We start from the raw sequence: 21,980 nt of genomic DNA on the forward strand, positions 1-21,980 counted from the left end.
TCACAGAGGTTTGGAACAACCACAGGGTGAGTAAATGACAATTTTCATTTTTGGACAGAACCATCCCAAACACACTTGGAATTCCCACCAGAACACACTTGGAAAACTACTAACTTTGTTATACCCAAGCTCTTCCCAAAGCAGGTAGAAGCTTTCGGGCTGCTTATACAGTCACATTTGATACAAAGGGAATGTTGCTAGGGGAAACCTGTGCTGTTCTGTCAGACTGTCTAATTGAGTGCTGCATTATCAGAGCCAAATTCCAAAGGCACACAAAGCAGGGATTATTCCCCGTCAGGGTGTTTGCGGGAAGAGGTGGGGGTTTGGTGCTTTTCTCATGAACCCTTTATACCGCCAGTCCTTGTGCTTCAAGCCTCACTACTGCTCTGGGATCAGAGATTCTTACTCTACAGCTCTCGGTGACACAAGGCAGCATTCACACTCGCTCATGACCGCTCGTCCAAGCGCAAGGGCTCATCATTTCCAGAATGATTCAGCAAAGATATTAAGATTCTGTGGTTGAGTTCATCACAAAATGATGGGTTTCATCTGAATATTTTTCCATCCATCCAATCAATCATAAAAATAAAGACAGAAACATGTGACAAAACCTATTGAGAAACCCAAAAAGTTTTCATTTAACCAGAATGACGACATACTTGACTGGAAAATTAAAAACTTTATTTATTTAAAAAACAAAACAAGAGCCATTCAACAGGACTGTGGTCTCTATTGAGTATTACTGGCAATAAATACAAGATTGGGAAGTGGGGGAAGCGTAAAAGAACATATGGTTTGGTCTAAACATATACAAGGGCCTATGGCACAATTTAGCAATGTGTTGTTTGGTCAAATGAATTAAAGTCAAGAAGTAAAAAAAAAAAAAAAAAAAAAACACTCTTAAAAAGCCACAATGCTTAAATTGGCCTGGAAACCATTTCATCTTTCTGGATGTCTTTTTTTGCACTGCTGTCAGTCTGAAAACTTGATGAAATCTGCATCCAATAAATGCTAGAAATGACAATGCTAAACCAAATGATGCTCAAAATGAGTTTAAATCTAGGGATACAGATTGTGGTTAATGTGTCATGAATGACATTTGACGAATACTTTCATTTCTCCTCTAACCCATCTCAACTTTTAAAAGGACCAAACTTTAAAACTATAGTCTATTGTCTACCTACCTAATAAAATACTGTTTAATCAATAGAGGAATGATGATATAAAAACACTCCTCTTAACATCTGTTTCTTGTCATATAAAAAAGGCCAGCGAGGGAAAAAAAACCTCGCTCTGTTGATGAAAGGATTCCAAAAATAATCATCTGTGCTGTACGCCTGCAGTTTAATAGTCAATCCCATGGTCATAGTGGGCTCTGTATTCATTGTGGTAGTCTGCCTGGTACTCATCCGGATATTCCCCTTGGTATTCAGCCTGGTAGTCGCTGTCGCTGATCTCGGAGCCATTGGTGCCGGTGCCCTGGCTGCCATTGCTGTGGATGGTGGGCTCAGTGGGGGAGGCGCAGTATTTGGGATCGTACACCTGCCTGCCCAGCCCGTACACGCTCATGCCCTTCTGAGAGGCCACCTTGTTGGTGCCCATTTGCAGCGAGATTGTGGAGTTGTCCAGAGGCTGGACAGCCACTTTCTGGTCGAAAATATCCCTCCTGGTGCCGGGGGCCGACATGCCAGCCTGAAAGAGAAGAAAGGGTGAATAAAATGAAAACTAAAGATTGACTTGGACACCTAACTCCTAGATGTCTCAAAATTGGCAATTTTTTTTTTTTAATAATTATAAATATAAGTATTTATTACAAAGGATTTATCCATGCACATTATTTTTTTTAATTCAAGTGTAATCTTTAATCAAAATAACTTCCCCTCCCTCTTGCAGTGACATCTCTTTTCTAATGATGTGTTTTTCGATGCAAGGGCGGGACAACCTGTCACTCACATGAGATCCACAACCACAACCATCCAAACAATCAATTCCCGATGGGCAAAATCAAGTCCTGTCCTACATTTTTTTCTTGTTCAAGAAACAGTTTCACTTGGATATACTTCACAATAAGGAAGAAAATAGGGATGCACGATTTTTTGTAATCAGGCTCAGTTATATAAAAATTTCAATCTAGATTTATCTGCCAATATATTGGTTATTGGCTTTCAAATATAAAGAATTATTGGTTATCAGTATCGGCCAAAATATCGGTGTATTCCTAGAAGAAAAGATTATTGCAACTTCCGTTTCATGCTGACTTTAAGGCAGGGGTGTCCAATCCTGCTCCCGGAGGGCCACAGTCAGGAAGGGTTTAGTTCCAAACCCCAATTAAACACATCTGAACTAGCTAATCAAGTCTTCATGATCAGTAGAAACGAGTATGTTGGAGGCAGGTTAGAGCTGAATTCTGCAAGTCTTTATATGCAAGTTTCTTTGCAAATGCCTTCATTTCTGTTTCAAAGATGAGTAAATGACAGAATTTTCCATTTTTGGGAGAACTATCCCTTTAGGGACTCACACTCACCTGGCTTGCTCCTTTATTAGTTCCCATCTGCAGGCTGATTGTGGTTTGGTCAAAAGGCTTGTCTGCTTGAGTCTTTGGGTCATACAGATGTCTCCTGGTGCCATAAGCGGTCATTCCAGCCTGACTAGCACATTTATTTGTCCCCATCTAGCCATTGAGAAAATAAATGATGTATATAAACATACAAAACATGACTAAGGGGGGGAAAAAAAAAAAAAAAAAAAAAAAAAGTTTTAAAAGGTTTCCCAAAGCCACAAAAGATATGAACCAACTGAAGTCACACCTGCAGTCCAATCACACATTGACCAGCCTTCATTTTCTCATCATCAAAGTTACGGGTCTGCTTGTCCGCATACTTTACACCAATGTCGACTTTTGTGTCCATACCTTTGGTTTTTGCCTTTAAATGAAAGAGGCATTATACCAGCAACTCTGAATCCAAACTGTTGTCAGAGAGAATAAAACCTTCTTTCATCATCTCCATCCAAGATATTTTGCACAAAACTCACCATGCTGGCCAGGGCAAGAAGTGTGGTCTGAACTTGAGTCATGTTCCCATTCTCGAATAGATCATTGGCTTCAAAGATGTCGTTAGGCTTCAGGCCATACGCAAGAATGGCTTTGATGAAGTTGCCCAGGTTCTCAAGCTTCAGTGAAAAGAATAAGAAAAGTGACTTTGCGATCATATTTTTACATTAATAATAAAACCGACTTGAAACGAGAAGAAAAATCCATATAATAACATTGAAACAATGCTGCTATACATAAACAGTTTTCCCTCACCTTGTGCCAGTTAAGTTTGGAGTGGTTGATTTTCTTAATGGATCCTGGCTGAAGTTTATTAATAAGCCTAAGAGAAAGACAAATATTACATCTTCTAGGAGACATTCAATTTACATGGTCTGATTTATTATCAAGGTCAGTGACTTTTTTTTGTTTTTTTTTTTTTTTAAAGAAAAGTAATACTTTTCAGCAAAGACATTACATTGATCAAACAGTAAAAAACTTATAATGTTATAAAAGATTTCCATTTCAAATGAAAGCTAATCTTTTGAACTTTCTATTCATCAAAGAATCCTGGGAAAAAAAAAAAAAAAAAAAAAAATGTATCACGGTTTCCACAAAAATATTAAGCAGCATGACTGTTTAACACTTTTTTTTATTCACTTTGGTACGGTTTTCACAAGTAAGGTGTAAAGTACATTTATGAAACTCTTTAATACAAAAAGACAAACTGACAGCATTTGTAACACAGCTGTCCTTCTTTCAAATCAGCATATTAGAAGGATTTCTGAATGATCATGCGATACTGAAGACCGGAGTAATGCTGCTGAAAATTCAGCTTTGACAACAGGAATACATTACATTTTAAAATATATTAAAATAGAAAATTTACATTTAAAATATTCCACAATATTACCGTTTTAAACTGTATTTTTGATCAAATAAATGCTGCCTTTGTGAGCATAAGAGACATTTTTTTTATACCAAGATAACATTTGACAGAACGTTTCTTCATTAAAATAAGGAACGTTCTGGAAAGTTTTCTTTGGGGCAGCATCAAACAAAAAAAGTGTGTAGATGCCAGACAGGTGGTTATCATATGAACACATGGTTTCAGCTTGGCACAACTTTTTTGTTTTTCTGTCTCAAGCCTGAATATTATAACCACCTCATAAATTGGTATATTATAGGGTTACAATAAACAAGACAAAAGGTTACAGGTGGGCTGAGCGTCATTGTTTAGAGCCAAACAAACACTGTGCTCCAATGTTTTGAGTTCCTAATCAAACTGAAATGCGCATGATGGTTTCTATCATGCTCATAGACTCACTCGCACAGTATGACACCATCCTTCAATCCCATCTGGAAGTTTTCTCCGATTGGCATGCCCGTTACATCCTCAATCCAGTACCTCAGCTCCTCCTCCTTCTGCAGGTCGTACTTCTGAGCGATCTACAGGGACCATAGAGAGAGACTGAAAACTCTTGCTTCCTTAAACAGTTTCTCCATATGTAATCCAAGGCCTGCCATACAAAGAGACGTTCATTCCAACTGATATGGTGCCAATATAAGGTAAGGTAGCAACAGACACTTTCCAAAATGAACCTAAATAACTGGAACTGAGAACACGTGTATGAAACTCACATGGAAACTTTTGCACAGTTTCAATTCATGAACTCAAACTTCCAAAACAAAGAGTTTGAGCGTGCAGGTGCCATCATGTTTTAAGGTTAGTTTTGGAAAACTGTCTCGCCTTCATCTCTGGGTGGTTTGTGCAGGACTGGAGCCAAGTGCAGTAAGATGGACAGGAAATTACAGAGTGTTGCCCCATCTGTGAACTCTGGCTTTAGGAGCAGCTCCAGATGCCTGTCAGACACTATTACTGCTATTCAGCAAACAGAAAAATATTGAAAGGGCTTATCTTGCCTACAAAAAAAACACTATATAGACTTACATAGATTAGACTATAGACTATATAGATTAGCTTGTTAACTGTCAGTAGGTGCGTTTACATGAGCATTGTATGATTACAATCGGTTTAAAAGTCCAATCTGAATGAAAATGCTCCATGTACTGCAAACACCTCAATTTGAATAAAAATGCCCAAACGGATTGAAATTTAAATCGGCTTGAGAGGGGTGGGATAAACCTTTTCTAATCCATTTGATAGGACATGTAAACACCTGAACGGATTGAAAACCGAAACTGGATAGTCTTGCGCATATACAATGATGTAGAAATGGCGTAATGACGTATGACGCACGCAACAAGCTGATGTTGTTGAATATATTAAATGACTGTCGTGTCAATCTAAAATTCTCTTTCCACTCATCGTCTGTGAAGTGGTGCAGGACAATGCTGTCCCACAAGTGCTTTCTTCGGACTCTCATGGCCGGTAATGGGCATTTTTACTGCTTGATTTAATCATAATGGCACAAACAAAGCTTCATGTGCTCGTCTGTCTCCAAATTAGGACCCCAAATATATATATTAAGTCTGATTTTTAAAAACAAAGGAGGATGGTTAGTATGCAACAGCAGCAAGAAACTCTGTATATTCATGAAGTGTGCCCATGTCAAAAGATTAAATCCAATTTGAAGAGCTTTATCATCACTTTATTTAGTATTCATGTAAACACTATGTTTGGATTCATCCATCGGAATGATGATTTCAAGACCAACCTTAAGTCTGTATTCCAATGCATTCATGAATTACAAACTTTTAAGTTCAGATCTATGCTCAAAAAAAGGGGGTGACAGTTAACAGGTTAAATTATGGACAAGTTTTGTATCATAATTTAATCAAGTAACTTTATGTTTGAGAAGTAGTCCTTCCTTTCATTGTCACTTTAAGGTTCTTTAATAGCTTTCAACTGGTCTGGTCTTGAAAATCAATTGTAAATGAGTTGTAAAACATATTCCATCATACTCCAACCAAACTTCAACTGAATAAAGTTCCAAAGAGGTGACAAGATAAAACATGTCTGCTTTTACGAACAATTCTTCTGTCCCCTTTAAGAAATGTATAGCAAATGAAAAACCTTCCCTTCCCTTTGTATAACAATTTAAGGCCTTAACATTAATATAAAAAAGACACTTTCAAAAGGCATAAGACTTTGTCCTTTCCTTTTAGAAGTTCTTCATTATGAGAGGACAAATAGAGCATAATATTGACCGCCCCCTTGGTTCAAGAAGTATTTTCCCCCATTCATTTTCTCCACAGGCATCTTAAACAATTCTTCAATAAACAGTTCAAAACAATGAACCACCAAACCAATCAAAGATGAACCACAACACAAACTTAAGGCAAAAAGAACATTTAAAAAAAAAAAAAAAGGATAAAAATAATATATGTTACTGCAGAACTCTAACTTAATCATTGTTTTAAATAAATAATCATACAATAATTGATAAAAAATAAATTAAGTTAAATATTTTAGATTTCCAATGTAGTTGTTGACTGGGATTTCAGCAATTAAATCCAATTTTAAGAAATATAGAAAAATAACCCTGACATGCATTTAACAAAACCTCAAAGCTCATGGCAGGTCTGTCCTAAAATATTTCATTCTCACTCAAAATCATTACCTCTAAAAAGAAAATGAAAGGGATTTTCACTTTGGGAACAGAACTGTTGCGCTCTATATCCTGTTGAGATCTCTTTTAGGCCGTTTACACCTGGCATTAAGATGCGTTTTGGATGATCAGATCACAGGTGGACGACACTAAATATAGGTGTAAATGGGGTCTAAAACATTTTGAGCTTGTCCACTTTCTACCCCTTCCAGAGGTAGATGAAAACACATTTGACCGGATTGCTTTCGTAGTGTAGATGCTCATGTGGTCGAATGTGTTCAAACAGCCACAAAAGACAGCCTACTCACCATCTACTGACCTAATGTGTAAACATTATGGGAAGCACGCTAGCCAGACGGGATTTAAACTTTGTAGGCTGGAGACCTAAGTTTGGCTTGAAGATAAAAAAAAATAAAAAAAACGTACCAAGCACAATGTTCTCGCGCCGTTCCTGATTTCTAACCTGCACTCAGAGCGTTAGGCGTCGTCTTACGGCTATCAGAGCAAAAACAAAAGCTGATGCTCTCCGTATGTTTTTCTGTTGTCTCCGGGCTCATTCATATGTAAATTGTGCAAGCTTATTTTGTCCATTAGATCGAAAGATCTGAAAAAGCCCATATATTTACCCGCCCATAGACCCTCTCCTCAAAGAAATCAGGACAGAAGTGGTTGAACGTGGACAAAAAGAGACAGATTAAATACAAGGTGTAAACGGGTATGTGTCTCCTTTGTCTACTTGTGATCCGAACGGCCAAAACACATCTTAATACCAGGTGTAAACTGCGTTACTTCAGCTGTCTCTCAGCAATAGGACAACAGGAAATGGGTCTGTGATGAAAACAGCAAGTCAAACAGAGGACCTTCCATGCGTCACAATGAGTACAGCAGCCATCATACTTTAATGTCTCCTGTTGGTCTGAATGAATGACAGACGGATGACAAGCATGAGACCATTTATACTCCATTATTAAAGTGTTATTGTAAAGTCTCCTTAAACACAAGAAAGAGAGATAATCATCACCTATCACACAATGCCTGAGGTGTTTGTCAAGGTTAACAATGTGGACATCCTTCAACACTAAAACAAACACAAACAAACACTGAAAAAACCCTCATCAGAGCAGGATAAAGCTGAAAAACCTCGTTTCCCCCAACCTCAATTCACAACACACCTACGCCTGAGAGAGCTGACAAACATCCTGTGCATATTAGGGGTGTAACGATACCCTCATGTCACGATTCGATACATATCACGATATTGAACTCACGATACAATACTATTGCGATACTGCAAGACATATAGTGAAAGGATAACAAAAAATGTCCTGTTGATTAAAATGCTAAATTTGGTATTATATTGGGACTGGAAATTAATAGGCTTGAACTTGGTGCTGGTAACACAATAGTGACACCAGAATAATTTATTTTAGATGAATATATTTGCACTCTCTCACTGACTAGATATATTTAAACTAATGTAGGCCACTTTTTACTGGTAACATAAGACATTTGGCATTATCAGGACTCACAAATTTCCCCTCATTGAATTATTATACATTACAAATCAACATTATATATAGTAGTACTTTAATGTAGTACTGACAGTAAAACTCTGTAAACTTGAATTTTTTTCCCCCTCACACGGTAATTCTCATTTTGGGTAAACTATACACAATACAGATTGTCGCTATCCACGAAACGACATTGTTGCATTTTGGTATTGCGATATCTTGTGACAATATTTTGCTACTCCCTTAGTGCATATACATGTTGCTTTTCACAGCAGTCCCAAACACTTTTTTTTTTTTCTTTCTCCAATCTATCTACAATAAAGTGATTTCCAAATATCCTCTGTGTGAATTATCTGCTATTCAATTTAATTTTTTATAACTTCTGATTGTTGCATTAAAAGCAATTTATGATGGTGTAAAAAATGGCAAATCAAGTTACTTTTGCATATAAAAATTAGTTTGCATATCAGTTATCGGCCAATATCAGCCTTTTTAAGTTTTAGTCAATATTGAATAATTAATCATGCTCATTTCCCCTATTTTTCATTTAGATTACTTTTGCTTCATCTAACACTAGTTTTAAAACACTAATAAATTTAATATCACTGTTGTAATGCAATCTTAAGAAAATCTCAAATTCATCTTGCATTGCACTGTACATTTTAATTGTGATGCCTAAGTTCACTTGGTGTACATTTAAAACCACTGGTTTTCGTTTTTGGCATATTATTTTTCCATTTCTTTAGACAAAATGTTGTGAAATTTTGTCCATAACATGACAATAATTATCGGTATTGACCAGATGTTTAATGCTGGTGAATCCCCAGTAAAAATATCTTCTCAACTCAAAGAGAGTTCAGAGGATCCAGGAACCAGCAACGTTACAATGGGAGAAAACTTACTACTAAAGCAGCAGTAATCAAGCATTCAGGCCTTGCAGAGGGCATTCGCCGAAAAAACACAACTGATCTTTCTACCCAACTTGAAAAAGTCCCTATGATATAAAGAGCCAGCAATAAATGGAGGCCCAAAAGAGGGTTCAAATAACACATGCAGCAGCTAAAGGCAGCAACAAGATCTCCCTCTGAATCCTTCTCATATCATCTCAGGGTGTTTTATACCTCTCTGCAACTAGGACATCAGTAGTGTCTTCACATACAGCTGACCACTTGCCATTTTCCACACAATAGAGCTTGTGTTCCTAGTGTGTACTAGAGCATTTAAGGGGAAAAAAAAAAATGTAGGAGAGCATTGATACATGTCTCTAGACAGAGCTCCTCAACCCAGAGCAGAGAGTGAACTTCCTGAAGACAGAGAAAACAGGGAGAACATCTGTATTTGGCCCTGTGAGAACATGTTTGGAGTTCTGCTGGCCTCATGGACAAAACCCATCATGTGGGGGGCAGAAACTGAGAATAATAAAAAGAAACACTTGCAGGAAGTACTTGAGGAATTCAGTCACAGATACACAGAGGGAAAGGATCCTGCTTAAAATGCAGTTATAGATTTGCTGGAGGGAAGAGCTTTAACAAAGATCTAATGCTGTGAGAGACCTTGGTGAACAGCACAGCTGTTTCTGCTGATCAATTATTCACTTTGTTGCTCTGGAAATGTCTAGCAAACTAAATAATGTGGGCAGCAAGGTCTGTGATGTATATATGGACTACAAGATGTGTTTGCATAACAATTGGTTCATATGACCATTAGTCCACTACATATTAAAAACCTGGCCCACAATGACTCTAGAGAGAACAGTCTACTACACATTTACATATGAGCCACACATTTTGTATAATGACTCTAAACTATCATTTTTGGCCCAGGGCAATTTCCTACAGTACCAGTCAAGAGTTTAGAGTCAGTAAGTTAGATTTTTTTTTTTTTTTTTTTTTTTGTAAAAATAAATTAGTTTTAATAAGCTAAACTAAAGATGCATCAAACTGATTAAATGAGACAGTAAAGACACTTATGATTTTACAAGACTTTTCAAATAAATGCTGCTCTTTTGATTCAAAAAAAAAAAAAAAAAATCCTCAAATATTAAGCAGCACAACTGATTTCAACACTGATAAGAAATGTTTCTTGAGCAGCAAATCATCATATTAGAATGATTTCGAAAGGATCATGTGACACTGAAGACTGGAGTAATGATGCTGAAATTTCAGCTTTGCTATCACAAGAATTAATTAGGTTTTAAAATATATTTAAACAGAAAACAATTGTTATAATATTTCACAATAGTACTGCTTTTACTGCATTTGATGAAATAAATGCTGGCTTGGTGAGCATAAAGACCACAATACACTCACGTTTTTCGCTTGGGGGTAAAAAATTCAAAATGCGTGTCCACCAGAACTGCTGGGAGTGGCGTTTAGATTACTATTTAAATATATGCTGTGCACTTTCCGTTCAACAACAAAAACACACAACAAAAATGATAGCAGTGAGAAAACAGCAGTTAAGAAAGCATCTGATCATAGCGATGAGGACGTTTGCACAAGCTCTGCAATTCAGCACTCCAGTCAAATCACGTCACATTTATATACCACTTCACGTAATGTATTGCTTAAAAGCAAGCAGCTTTACAATACTGAACATGAAAGTGTCAGTGTCTCTTTCAATTAGAATTACAACTTCATTTTCTACTATAAAGCATTTCTCCAGTGTATTCATGTTTTTACTCGCAGAAGTCTGACCTCGATGGACTGAACAGAAGAAAAGAACCAGAGAAGATTACCAGGTCAAAGAAGAAAGAGCCTGCCTATTACATAATCGCCATGAATCAATGCTAGCTCGAAGGTGTTTATACCAGCTGGAGCAAATTTTTCTGGAAAGTTCACTTCAGCAAGCTGTTTCAAACTCCCAAAACAAACTTTGTTTGGCCTGATTTTGTCCTAAATGATGTCACACCAGTTGTTCTTCGATTTTGCTTGAAGTATATCTGTGCCTTAAAAGACTTTAAAAAAAAAACAACCCCTTTTTACTGACCCTAAACTTTTATACGGTAGTGTAATCGTGCACAGACCCTCAACAAGCCGTCCCATACCGGCGTGATGAATACGATCTTCAACTAGATGGAACTGTACCAAATATTTTGACTGTCGCAATCCCAATCAGACTTATGACCTGTAACACTGCCTGAATCATAATCATGCGCTGTTCGCTGTTGGCCAGAGGAGAACTGGCCCCCCCGACTGAGCCTGGTTTCTCCCAAGGTTTTTTTTTTCTCCATTTTTATCACCTGTTTGTCATCTGATGTCACCTGATGGAGTTCCTTGCCGCTGTCGCCTTTGGCTTGTTTAGTTGGGGACACTTGATATTCAACAATGTTTTTGATCTGCCTGCATTGACACCATTGTATGCGAACAGAACTGAGCTGGACGATGACATCACTGTTTTCTCCAGTGCTGATATATTGATAAATGAACTAATTATTGATTTTTACAACCGAATGAATCAATACTGATTTTACTTAAGCTGGACAATGACAACATTTTCTTTAAGAGCTGCTGTGCAGCCAAAAATTATATACTAGTTATCACTGTAAAGCTGCTTTGACACAATCTGCATTGTAAAAAGCGATTATATAAATAAAGTTGACTTGACTAATCTAATGTATCGTATCATTCCAGTCTCTTCTCACATTCTCACATTGATTATATATTATATATTCTGCATATTTAGAAATAATTTCAAGTAAGGCTATGTTCAGACTGCAGGCAAATCAGATCTTTTGACAAATCAGATCTTTTCAGGCAGACTGTCCACACTACTGATCAAATAAGATTTGTGTGTCGAGACATAACCAACCTATTTGCATGGGTTGCTTAATCTGCATGGTTTGTGTAACAACGTAGGCGAGGCGTACCCAATTACGTGATGAGGCTTTCAAAATGGATGCAGGAAAAATGGAAGCGTATCATCTCACTCTCCAAATAGAGTGTTGCTAAATTTGTAAGCCAAAACACAGAAATGAGTTAGCATTTTAGCACCTCTGGTTCCATCGTCCCAAAGTCAATGGGTTTTTGGTTAAATGACTGAAATAAGGTTTGTGGTTAACACAAGCTCAAGATACTTGATACAAGATACACGTTTCATTCTACAACAAAATACACCAGTATTACCCCACTCGTGATTTTTTTAAGCTGTTACGTGTCTTGAAAAAGGCGGTTGCTAACAAGTGGCTAAACAGGACTAGAGTCAGTCGGGGAGATTAAACATCATCACGCCGAAAAGGTAAGCTCAGTCTGCTTTTACAGCCTCGTTATGCTTATAATTGTTCTATTATAAACTATTCTAACTCATACTTTCGGGAAAATGTTTTTTAGAAAACATTTTTCAGAAAGTTGTCGGAAGCTTGGTGATGGTGACGTTGAAGATGTGGGACCATCACCGTGGTGTAGTATCAAAAAGTTGTTAATCACAGAGCTTGTTTTTTTTTTTTTTTTTTTTTTTGGTGATAATCCAAAAGCCATTGGGTTTTTGTTGAGGGAAACAGTGTGATGCTAACCTACAAAGTGACCTCATACCTGCACCACTCTATAAGCGCCTTGAGTCGCGGTGCAGAACTGGTATATATTGTGATGTTCCGTGCTGTAGTCATGGTCGACTTCGCTGTGCAGTGAGGGGTGCAGTGTTTCCGTTTCGTTGTGTCGCTGTCGTGTTAAGAGTGACACACAAGACAATTTGAAATTCGATTTGAGTGGCCAGAGCGTCCAGACTGAGACGCATCTGTAAAAATCAGTTTGGAATCGCATTTCAAACCACCTCCAGATTTGAAAAAAAAAAAAAAAAAAAATTTTCTGTGAGATCTTCAAATGTGATAAGCAATTAAGACAATGAGGAAGACTGTAACCTAATGGTTAAAGGTCTTAGCTGCTAACAAAAAGGCTGCAGGTTCAAGCCCAGGTGTGTGAATGTGGAATTGATCGCTTGAGCAAGAAAGTTAATCCCAGGTGGACCGTGATTAGCGTAGGTCATTTTGCAATAAAGTAAAATAAGCATTTGGGACGTAATAAATAATAATAATAATAATAATAATAATAATAATAATAATAATAATTTAAAAAAAACAATAGTTAGGAGCAATGGTCTAGCTACTTAACTATATGTTTGATGAAATAAATACAATAAATAACATTTTGTGCTACATTTATGTGCAGTTTAATGCACACAGCAGAATGCAGAAACAAAGAAATAATCATTTAAAAACACCAGTCGCTGGGCAACTTTGCAGAAAAGCCACAGTGTGATTTAGTGTGACGCTTTTAACCACCTTTCCTGGAAGAGGGGGAAAAAAAAAAAAAAAACATGTGTATGTACAACTCAAACAGGCTATCTAACAACTAAATATTTCCAAAGAAGGGACTATAACTATTTTAACTACAAAAGTGAAATTAAGCCATACTGCTAAATATCCGGTCATTGAAAACGAAAGCAAACTACGTTTTAAAAATCATAGAGATGCTGCACGCGCATCACCTCGACCTAACCTCGAAGTTTCCATAAGAGATTTCCACACAAACCAGCAGAAATGACATTGCTAATCTCACTAAACCTTTATTATACACACATTGTCGCTTATTTGGACCGATAATGTCAGTTAATTGGTTGTATTTGTGTTTTTGAGTTTTGTAGGCTACAGAAAGCGGCAGCCTCGTTTCTTTCTCTCAAACTGGAGCTCCACCCAGAACTCAACAAAAGACCCCATGACCCACCAACACATCAGGCTGCAGGCAAGCTTTACCAACCAGAATAAAACACGGTAAACATCATTTGCACTGATAAAATGTCAAGTTTTGAGTCAAACAGCATCTCAACATGGCGAGTGAAGCAAAACACGTCGCGTGCGTAAAAAAAAAAAAAAAAAAAAAAAAGTTTCATTCATTAAAAAAGGAGGTTGCTGCAACATGAAACACAGATTTTTTTTTTTTTTACTTTCTACCTACAGAAATATTAGGATTCGTGTTTTATAAACAAAAAAACTCAAATTAGTAGTAAAACAAAGATTGCAACGACCCTAAAACCAGAATCTCAGAACTAACAAATCAAAGGAATCAGGTGAAAAGGAAACACAATGACTTTCTCTCAAAACCTACAGAGACTGCGCCTTTGGCCATCCAAAGCACGTTTGGAACTATATTATATACGACATTTTTTATTCTGAACATGTCTGTGAAAAGCTGTCTAGGTAGGCAGTTTTGATTTGAGACAGTTACACTTTCACACATAGGCTATAAACATTTGCAATGCAAAAGAAGATTAAAAACAATCGATCAGCTAACGTTAAAGTAAAGTTACACTGTTAAAAAAAAAAAAATCATTCAAACCTTACCTTACTTCTCACTTCGGCTGATAAACCATATGCAGGGCCCTTGTTGAACTGAGTCATTGTCTTTTATTTCACGTCGATTTACACCAAAGAAATTATCAGAAATCTCTCGATTTCTTACTTAGCCCCCCTTGTTCGAGAAAAGATCCTTTGCACAACTTAAAAAGCAACAAATACGTGAGTTTAGGCTAGTCAAAGATGACTGCCGATTTGCCCCAGCTGAGCGGATGCACTAAACTCTCTCTGTTCAGCAAAGTAATTAAAGAAGAGCAGAAGGTCTGCTGAGCTCGAGCGAATTTACGAAATCTACTATGGTGAAGGCTTGGGTTATGAATATTAATCAGTTTGCGTGACACAACACAGTGTATCTTCCTGATTGGCTGAAATGCAAACGTTAGTTTGTGGCGCTAGTGAAATGGCTACAGTGGAAGTTTAGCTTATGAATATTAATTAGGTTGAGTCCTGGACGCAATCAGTGGGCTGCGTTTCTCAAAAGCATCGTGAGCAAAGGTTTTACCATATACTTAGGCTAACGATGCTTTGTTTTGGAAACGCAGCCGTGGACGTTACAAGAAGGTTACCAGCAGACTCTATTAATAGGTATTCATAACGTAAGCCTTCTCCCTAGTATGTTTTATTACTATTATTATTATTTATTGCTTCAAAATTTGAAATATTAAAACATAATTACCCATAAATACAAATTAATTATATGTAGCGCAAATAATACATTTGAATGAAGAAAATAGAGAAACGTATTCAAAAAATACATTTGACAAAAACAGACGATTTCATTGTGAATTTATTTCTACCAATTGCATATTTAGGCTGTTTAACACATACAAAAAACATCCGATGGACAAGGACTTGATTTTGTTTAAAAAAAAATAAAATAAAATAATAATAATATGTGGAACATCCTTGTGGAGTTCAGCCCCCTCTCACCATGTGTTTCCTAAGCCTCTGTTATCAGGAGACACTGTTGTCCAGGAAACAACAGTAAAGACTCAATTCCACAAAAAATTAATCCCAGATATAGAGATTTCTCTCACCTTTTGAATTCCTCCTTGGTAATTTTTGGGTTCAGTATTCAAGTTAATGCTATAATTACATTTATCATCATCTGACTTGTCTATCACTTCTGAAGATGAAAGATTGCCATGTCATAGACATACAAAATGGTTTTCAGCCCCCTGATTTATAATCAAAATGGAAAGTACCATCACCATCATGCCTCTAGACATGCAATTAATTAAGGACAAGCCAAAACTTGCATTCTAATGAATAGTGGGCTCGTGTTTAGCCTATCACTATAGTGATGAAACAAAGAAACTGTCAGAAAACAAGGTGTGTTTGCCATTGTAAGTGATTGTTCCCAGACTTTGTTCAAGACAGGAAAAACACAAGACCCACCACTGAGGGTAACCCTGAGTAAAACTTTAACATTAATATTGGCATATGGGTTATAATCACATTTAAATCAGCCAAATAAGGCAATTTCTGCCATGTAAGACAAAACAAATGCTTTGGTAAATCATAAAAAAGTCAAAATTATGACATAAAAAGTGGAAACTATTAGATAAAATGTCATAATTGATAAAATGTTTAAACTCTACTTAAGTTTCTTTTCCATTAAAATACCTTATCATGCATGTTTGCAGTCTTCCAGTAAATCAACAGGTTACACAAAACCCCTGAATATTTCACTCAACAAGACGTGAAAAGGGATATTTAGTCTTGAGTATTTATTTCATTCAGCATCTACAGCAGGGCTTGCTATTAGTTTCCGCTATCCTGTTATGTAACCCACACCTTATAAAGTGAAAAATAAATAGGCTATTCTATTTTAATACACATTTAAGCACAACATCCCTTTAATTTTCCATGAGCAGAACTCTTCTGGGGCGAACGGTTCATCAAACAGGAATGCCTTGTCGCTCCATCCCTGAGGCACAACATGCAGACAGACTCAACAAAAACAACAACAACTGTGCTTTAGAGGGGGATGGGACGTTATTACCTGAAGTTGCAGGGCAAGACTAACCGTTCAGCCCTAAACTTGCTCCATTATAGCTCTAAATACAAGAAGGCTCTGCAGTGTTACAGTTGGAGTGATTTTAAAAGGGATACTGTTTATTTTGTTTGGTTAATTTGATAATAGAGCTAGTTTAAGCTGAAGTTCAGGGTGAGGATTCAGGAAATTGAGGATGACAGGGCTGCCCTTGCTAAATATACTACATTCATTCACCAATAGTGTCCTTGTTCGTACAGGACTACCAAACACATTTGCCTGAAGCTCGTTTGCTATCATGGCGAGAATAAAGTAGGATGTCTCACTCCATCTAGTGGTTCCTCTTTGCAACGACGTTCATTTGGGATACAAAGATATAAAATTACACTGGACAACTGCATACAAGAGAAAGCACTTTCTGAGTGAATATGGAGAATGGAGAGGCTGTTGGATTCTCTTCACAATCTCTCCACCAATTTCCCTTGTGAATGCCTGAGGCAAACACCTGAGCTTTACAGATCACCTAAACCCTGCATTTATCCACGTGTCCAGCTGTGTTCATGGCCAGTTCAACATGGGTCTTTCATAACAGAAAGGGTAAGTCTGACCCTAGCACTACGTTGACTTTATTTAATTCTTTTTTCATTGTCATAGTTTCCATAGTCACCAAAATGCAGGACTGCAAGAGTTGTTGCAAGAGAAAATGAATTGCAAAAGAAAGTGAATGACTAAGCCGAAGAATCCGACAGAAAATGATAAAAATAGCATTTCCTACTGCGTTTTTTCCTGATTATTTGGCTCTTTTTTGTTTTACTCCTACTGTAGATGTTCAGTGAACTTACACACTCACATATTCTCTGCATTTCTCCTCTTTAGCTTGTTTCCTTATTCATCAAATAAACCTAGCATTGTTTATTATGAATATATGAATATGTTGTTCTTTTGTAAGTTGAAAAATGCTTAAATGTACGTGTGAGAGAATCAGTAGAATTCAAATCTGACAAGGTCATGCCGGCTTGACTTCCTCCTACTATCAATTACCAAAAGCACTGAAGCCTGATGCCTTTTTCAAGGGTACGAGGGCAAAGCAGGGGAGTGGTCGTGTCCCAATGGAACAGAACAATGCCACATTGATCACACGCATTGATTTCCTGCGGTTTCATTTCGATCGCTGTCCATACTGCAGACATGTATAGCCGGAGTAACATGTACACGCTCCCCTCAGCCAGGATAGAAGTTAGTGTATGCAGCACAAACCCAACAAACAATCAGCTGTTTCTTACGGGACGCCGAGATCTCTGGGACTCGGAGGCATTTCAGAATGCACAAAAGCCACGCATGGCTCTATAAATCACGGATGGAGCAATCTGAGACGTGTTGGAGTCGGCTGACCTCTGGATGGCTGTGCGGCTGTGTCAGCACATATGCAAATGCTTCTGTATACAGTGGGATTTGGCAGTAGAGAGGTACTGCGGCAGCTCAGGTGATGACTGGGGCTTTTATGATCGGAACCGGTCTGGAGTAAGAAACATTTTGTTTTGTTAAAGAGGCGTGTGATTATTATGTGTTGCACTGGGGGTTTTGTCAATGGAAGGGTTATTGCTGAACGTTTGCTGCTGTCTCTTTCTTTCTCTAGGGCTCAGCAGGCATGGAGCCTCTCAGCCTGCAGGTGCTGGTGGTTGTAACAGGGAGCTTCCTGGGCTTCCAGTGGCTGTTCCACAGAGGTAGCCCTTGGGTGTCTCAGCAACTCTGCAAAGGCTTCCTTAGGCTCAGCCCTACACAAAGGACGGAGTGGAACTCCAGGTGTCAGATTCTATCCTCTGTTTTAATTATGCACATTATATTGAGTTTGACTAAAGTTGAAGGATATATTTTTTTTCTCAAAGGGCCGTCTCAACAGTGCACGCCTTGGTTGTGGGACTTTTCTGTCTCTACATATATATCTTTGATGAATTCATCCAGAAAGACCCAGTCTGGTGAGGATTTAAAGATGCAGTCCATTACAAATGTGGTGGCACAACACCAAACAGTACAGTCTGAACTTGAACTGGAACTTGAACTCTCACAAAATGTAAAAGTGTGAATTAAAGTATATTTCTTATCTAACCTCTATAATTTGGGATTACAGGGGAGACGCCACACTGGTGAAACTAAACGTGGCCATTACCTCAGGTTATCTAATTTCAGGTGAGTGAAGGGTTAATGATGTGACGCTATATCTATTAATTTATGCAAAATTAAATTAAAAATGCAGTTCACACACTAAATGTGTCTTCTATGATAAGCATTGTTTAATTTCTGAATTTTAATTCATGTTTTGGAATAAACTTTTATCTATTTTTTTTTTTTGAACATTGAATATTGATATTGTTTAACAAAAATGCTTCATTGCTTTTTAATATTTGAATGTAAATATTTATTTTTTTAAATTTATCTTTTAAAAATACATTCATGAGATAACTGCATATATATAATATATATATATATATATATATATATTATATATATGCAGTTATCTCATGAATGTATTTTTAAAAGATAAATTTAAAAAAATAAATACACACACACACACACAGTCAAACCAAAATTTATTCAGACACCTTGAACATTTTATTCATTAATACAGTTTATTCACTATAGTTTAAAAAAATGGTAATAAAATATAAGATCTCAGAGTTAAACTGTGTCAGAAAAAATTAATCTTAATTATGTCAGATAACACTTCAGCAAAACATGGTCAGGTCAAAGTGTGAATAATTTTTGGTCCCAAATTTTTATCAATTTTACTGGTAGTCCACTGTATGAAGAATTTTTGGGTATAATATGTCACAGTTTACTTTATTTTGCTATACTCACATAAATGAACTATAGTGTCCTGCACCCACTAGTAAAAATATATAAAAAAATTATATCTAGTATCTGAATAATTTTTGGTTTGACTGTATATGTGTTTATATATATATATATATTTGATTATTGAAAACACCTCTTCTATAATCAATCAAACAAAATGTAAGCCTTTTTTTAAGATTTATGCAATTAAATTAATAGTAATAAATTCCATCAAATTGAATTGAATAATCCTTGTACAATTGAATTGAATAATTGAACAATCCTTAATCAATAATTTAGTGAAATTTCATAAGGATTATTCAATTCAATTTGATGGAATTTTACTATTAATTAAATTGCATAAAACTTAAAAAAAGGATTTTTTTTTTTTTTTTTTTTTTTTTTTTTTGAGTGATGAGCACATTTTTAATTTCTGAATTAAAATAATTTTGATAGTTTTGAGGGGGTTGTTGTCCAAAAATTGTCCTGATATAATAAAGAAAAAAGTGGCAAGAAACCTGTATTTAACAAACACTTTTATTTTTTCTTAGGAAAAAATATTTTAACAAATGTTTCACTTTTTTAATTATTAATTTGTCACTTAATTCATTTAAAAAAAAAAAAAATGTTTACTCTAAAAAAATATATTTTTTGGAAATAATTATTAGGATTACATTAATGTATTCAAGGTGTAAGGGAAATATGTTTCTACTTTTTAATTGATAGTTACACTCACAAAGAACATGCTCTGTTCCTCTTCAGATCTCCTGCTCATGTTTACTTCATGGGAGTCAATTGGAGAGAAATACTTTGTCATACATCATTTTGCTGCTCTCTATGCATACTACTATGTGCTGGTAAGTTGGTCTGGTCTGATATCTGTTACTTCCTCAAGATTCCCAAGGTCATTTTGTGCTTTTTTCCTTCTTCTGTAGAGTCAAGGGATATTGCCTTACTTTGCTAATTTCCGTCTGCTCTCAGAATTCTCCACCCCCTTTGTCAACCAGCGGTAAGTAATATGTAAAAATAGACATAAAACCATGAAATGGACCTAATTTTCTAATTGCATCATTTTAATTTCTTCCAGTTGGTTTTTTCACATGTTGGGCTACCACAAACTCTCCAGACCGAGTTTGGTTAATGGTGTCACCATGGCATTTACATTCTTCTTGGTGAGGATCGCAGTCATTCCGGGCTACTACAGCCATATGTACTCAATCTTTGGCACAGATGACTTCTACAAGTTACCTCTGGGAGGCCGCAGTGCCTGGGTTATTTCTAGTGTGTCTTTGGATGTTATGAACATCATGTGGATGCGCAGAATCATCCGTGGATGTCTCAAAGTCCTTCACTCAGCCTGGTCGAGAAAAGCAGGAACTGAAATGGAAACTAGAAAGACAGACTGACGTGGAGATACAAATATAAACTGAACACATCAGCACACAAACTGTCCATCTTGTATCATGTCCAACCTGATGCTGGAGTGCAAATGCTGCTGTAATGCCATGACTTCAGTTTTGAGCTGACAAATCAAGAGCTTAGAAAGTCAGTCAATGTATTAATGACTTAAAAGATGTCATCTTCAAATATGGGCACAACTGGAGGAATTAAGTCACAAACAATCTTTCAGTTTAAAAAGAAAAATCAGGTGATTAAGAGGCAAGGGACTGATCACATGTACAATTAGGACAATAGTTGTGGTTGCACTATTTATTATAAAGCTGCTATTAAGATCAACCAACTTGCCTTTATGAATGCAATCAACAAAGCAACAGCACATCTGAACTTCCACAAAGATACACTGTGTGCCTGTAGACCACGATACACAACTTTTTTACTACAATATGGATAGGGTTGGGTATGCAGAGAAATATAATGGCCATTATAAATGTAGTGGAAATGGGTTAAATGAATAGGCGAAAGATCCTGCTTTTGCAGCTCAGCAGTGCAGGATATTGTACTCAAGAAACCATGCATGTCTGCATATAATTAATATAATTATTGCATATATGGAGAATACTATGTATGGAGAGTATTATATGTCTGGAATGGAAAACATATCAGGTGACACAATGTTATATAATATAAGTGCTTCTGAAAATCTATAACTTGATGCAGCAGTGTATAAGCTTTTTGCTTGTAGTATGTGGTTTGTGGGTTAGATTTGGAATAATGACAATTATAATATGTAAGCTTCAATAAGAAAAGGCTTTTCAGGTTACTTCACCGTTATGTAGGCCTATGCAGTTAAAAAAACGCAATAGGATTCTTGAAAAAGGTGTATGAGCTATTCCAACTGAATGAATACTGTGATGTCAAAAATACTTATGGAAGTGACTGGACATGTGTGTTTCTGTGGTGTGACAATGTTTTAATTTAAATAAACTTCTCAGTTTTACACTTTATACAATGTATGAGGTCACACAAGTACATTTTGCCAATTTTGTTATTTTAGATATTACAAAAAAAAAAAAAAAAGGATAATTCACTTTGAAACATGCAGTTTTGCTCACATGTTGTTTTGTTTGCGAACAAATCTGTTCATGAGCAAATCTTTTAAGTATGCGAATCATTCTTGTTCACTTTCATTCATTGGGACGGACTTGTTCAACTAAGTCTGTGCCTTTTAAAACTTTAGCAAATAGAGCAACTTGTTTCGGTCATAAACAAATCTGTTTACTAAATGATTCAG

General features: G+C 36.5%; 2 protein-coding genes across 5 annotated transcripts; one reads left to right on the forward strand and one right to left on the reverse strand.

Annotated features, from left to right (window-relative positions):
- Window positions 1-659: 659 nt before the first annotated feature.
- On the reverse strand, window positions 660-14,716 carry LOC127495813 (calponin-3-like). Its single transcript, XM_051863139.1, has 7 exons — window positions 14,449-14,716; window positions 4,359-4,480; window positions 3,308-3,374; window positions 3,034-3,171; window positions 2,808-2,924; window positions 2,525-2,671; window positions 660-1,692 (listed from the first exon to the last, which is right to left on the reverse strand). Exons 1-7 carry the CDS (start codon window positions 14,503-14,505, stop codon window positions 1,345-1,347), a joined length of 996 nt encoding a protein of 331 aa, XP_051719099.1. The 5' UTR covers window positions 14,506-14,716; the 3' UTR covers window positions 660-1,344.
- Window positions 13,171-21,698, forward strand: LOC127495814 (TLC domain-containing protein 4-B-like). Of its 4 annotated transcripts, none has more exons than XM_051863143.1 (7): window positions 13,171-13,878; window positions 18,093-18,259; window positions 18,343-18,432; window positions 18,585-18,643; window positions 20,051-20,145; window positions 20,224-20,297; window positions 20,376-21,698. In XM_051863143.1, exons 2-7 carry the CDS (start codon window positions 18,105-18,107, stop codon window positions 20,692-20,694), a joined length of 792 nt encoding a protein of 263 aa, XP_051719103.1. In that variant the 5' UTR covers window positions 13,171-13,878; window positions 18,093-18,104; the 3' UTR covers window positions 20,695-21,698. The 4 variants fall into 4 exon arrangements, with proteins under 4 accessions (XP_051719103.1, XP_051719104.1, XP_051719100.1 ...); XM_051863144.1 differs by lacking the exon at window positions 13,171-13,878 and adding an exon at window positions 14,945-15,045; XM_051863140.1 differs by lacking the exon at window positions 13,171-13,878 and adding an exon at window positions 15,090-17,053.
- The last annotated feature ends 282 nt before the right edge of the window (window positions 21,699-21,980 follow it).

The sequence above is a fragment of the Ctenopharyngodon idella genome, chromosome 15 (genome assembly GCF_019924925.1).
Source record: "Ctenopharyngodon idella isolate HZGC_01 chromosome 15, HZGC01, whole genome shotgun sequence".
NCBI classification, from domain to species: Eukaryota; Metazoa; Chordata; class Actinopteri; order Cypriniformes; family Xenocyprididae; genus Ctenopharyngodon; species Ctenopharyngodon idella.

Bases quoted from the DNA above. Each gene is read 5' to 3' on its own strand.
- LOC127495814 (XM_051863140.1), top strand. From the start codon at position 16,892: ATGGAGAGGCTGTTGGATTCTCTTCACAATCTCTCCACCAATTTCCCT. The intron at 17,054-18,092 runs GTAAGTCTGACC...TTCTTTCTCTAG, and splicing joins GGTCTTTCATAACAGAAAGG to GGCTCAGCAGGCATGGAGCC. The intron at 20,146-20,223 runs GTAAGTTGGTCT...CTTCTTCTGTAG, and splicing joins ATGCATACTACTATGTGCTG to AGTCAAGGGATATTGCCTTA.
- LOC127495813 (XM_051863139.1), bottom strand. From the start codon at position 14,505: ATGACTCAGTTCAACAAGGGCCCTGCATATGGTTTATCAGCCGAAGTG. The intron at 3,375-4,358 runs GTGAGTCTATGA...TCTTTCTCTTAG, and splicing joins GATGGTGTCATACTGTGCGA to GCTTATTAATAAACTTCAGC. The intron at 1,693-2,524 runs GTGAGTGTGAGT...CTTCTCTTTCAG, and splicing joins CTAATAAAGGAGCAAGCCAG to GCTGGCATGTCGGCCCCCGG.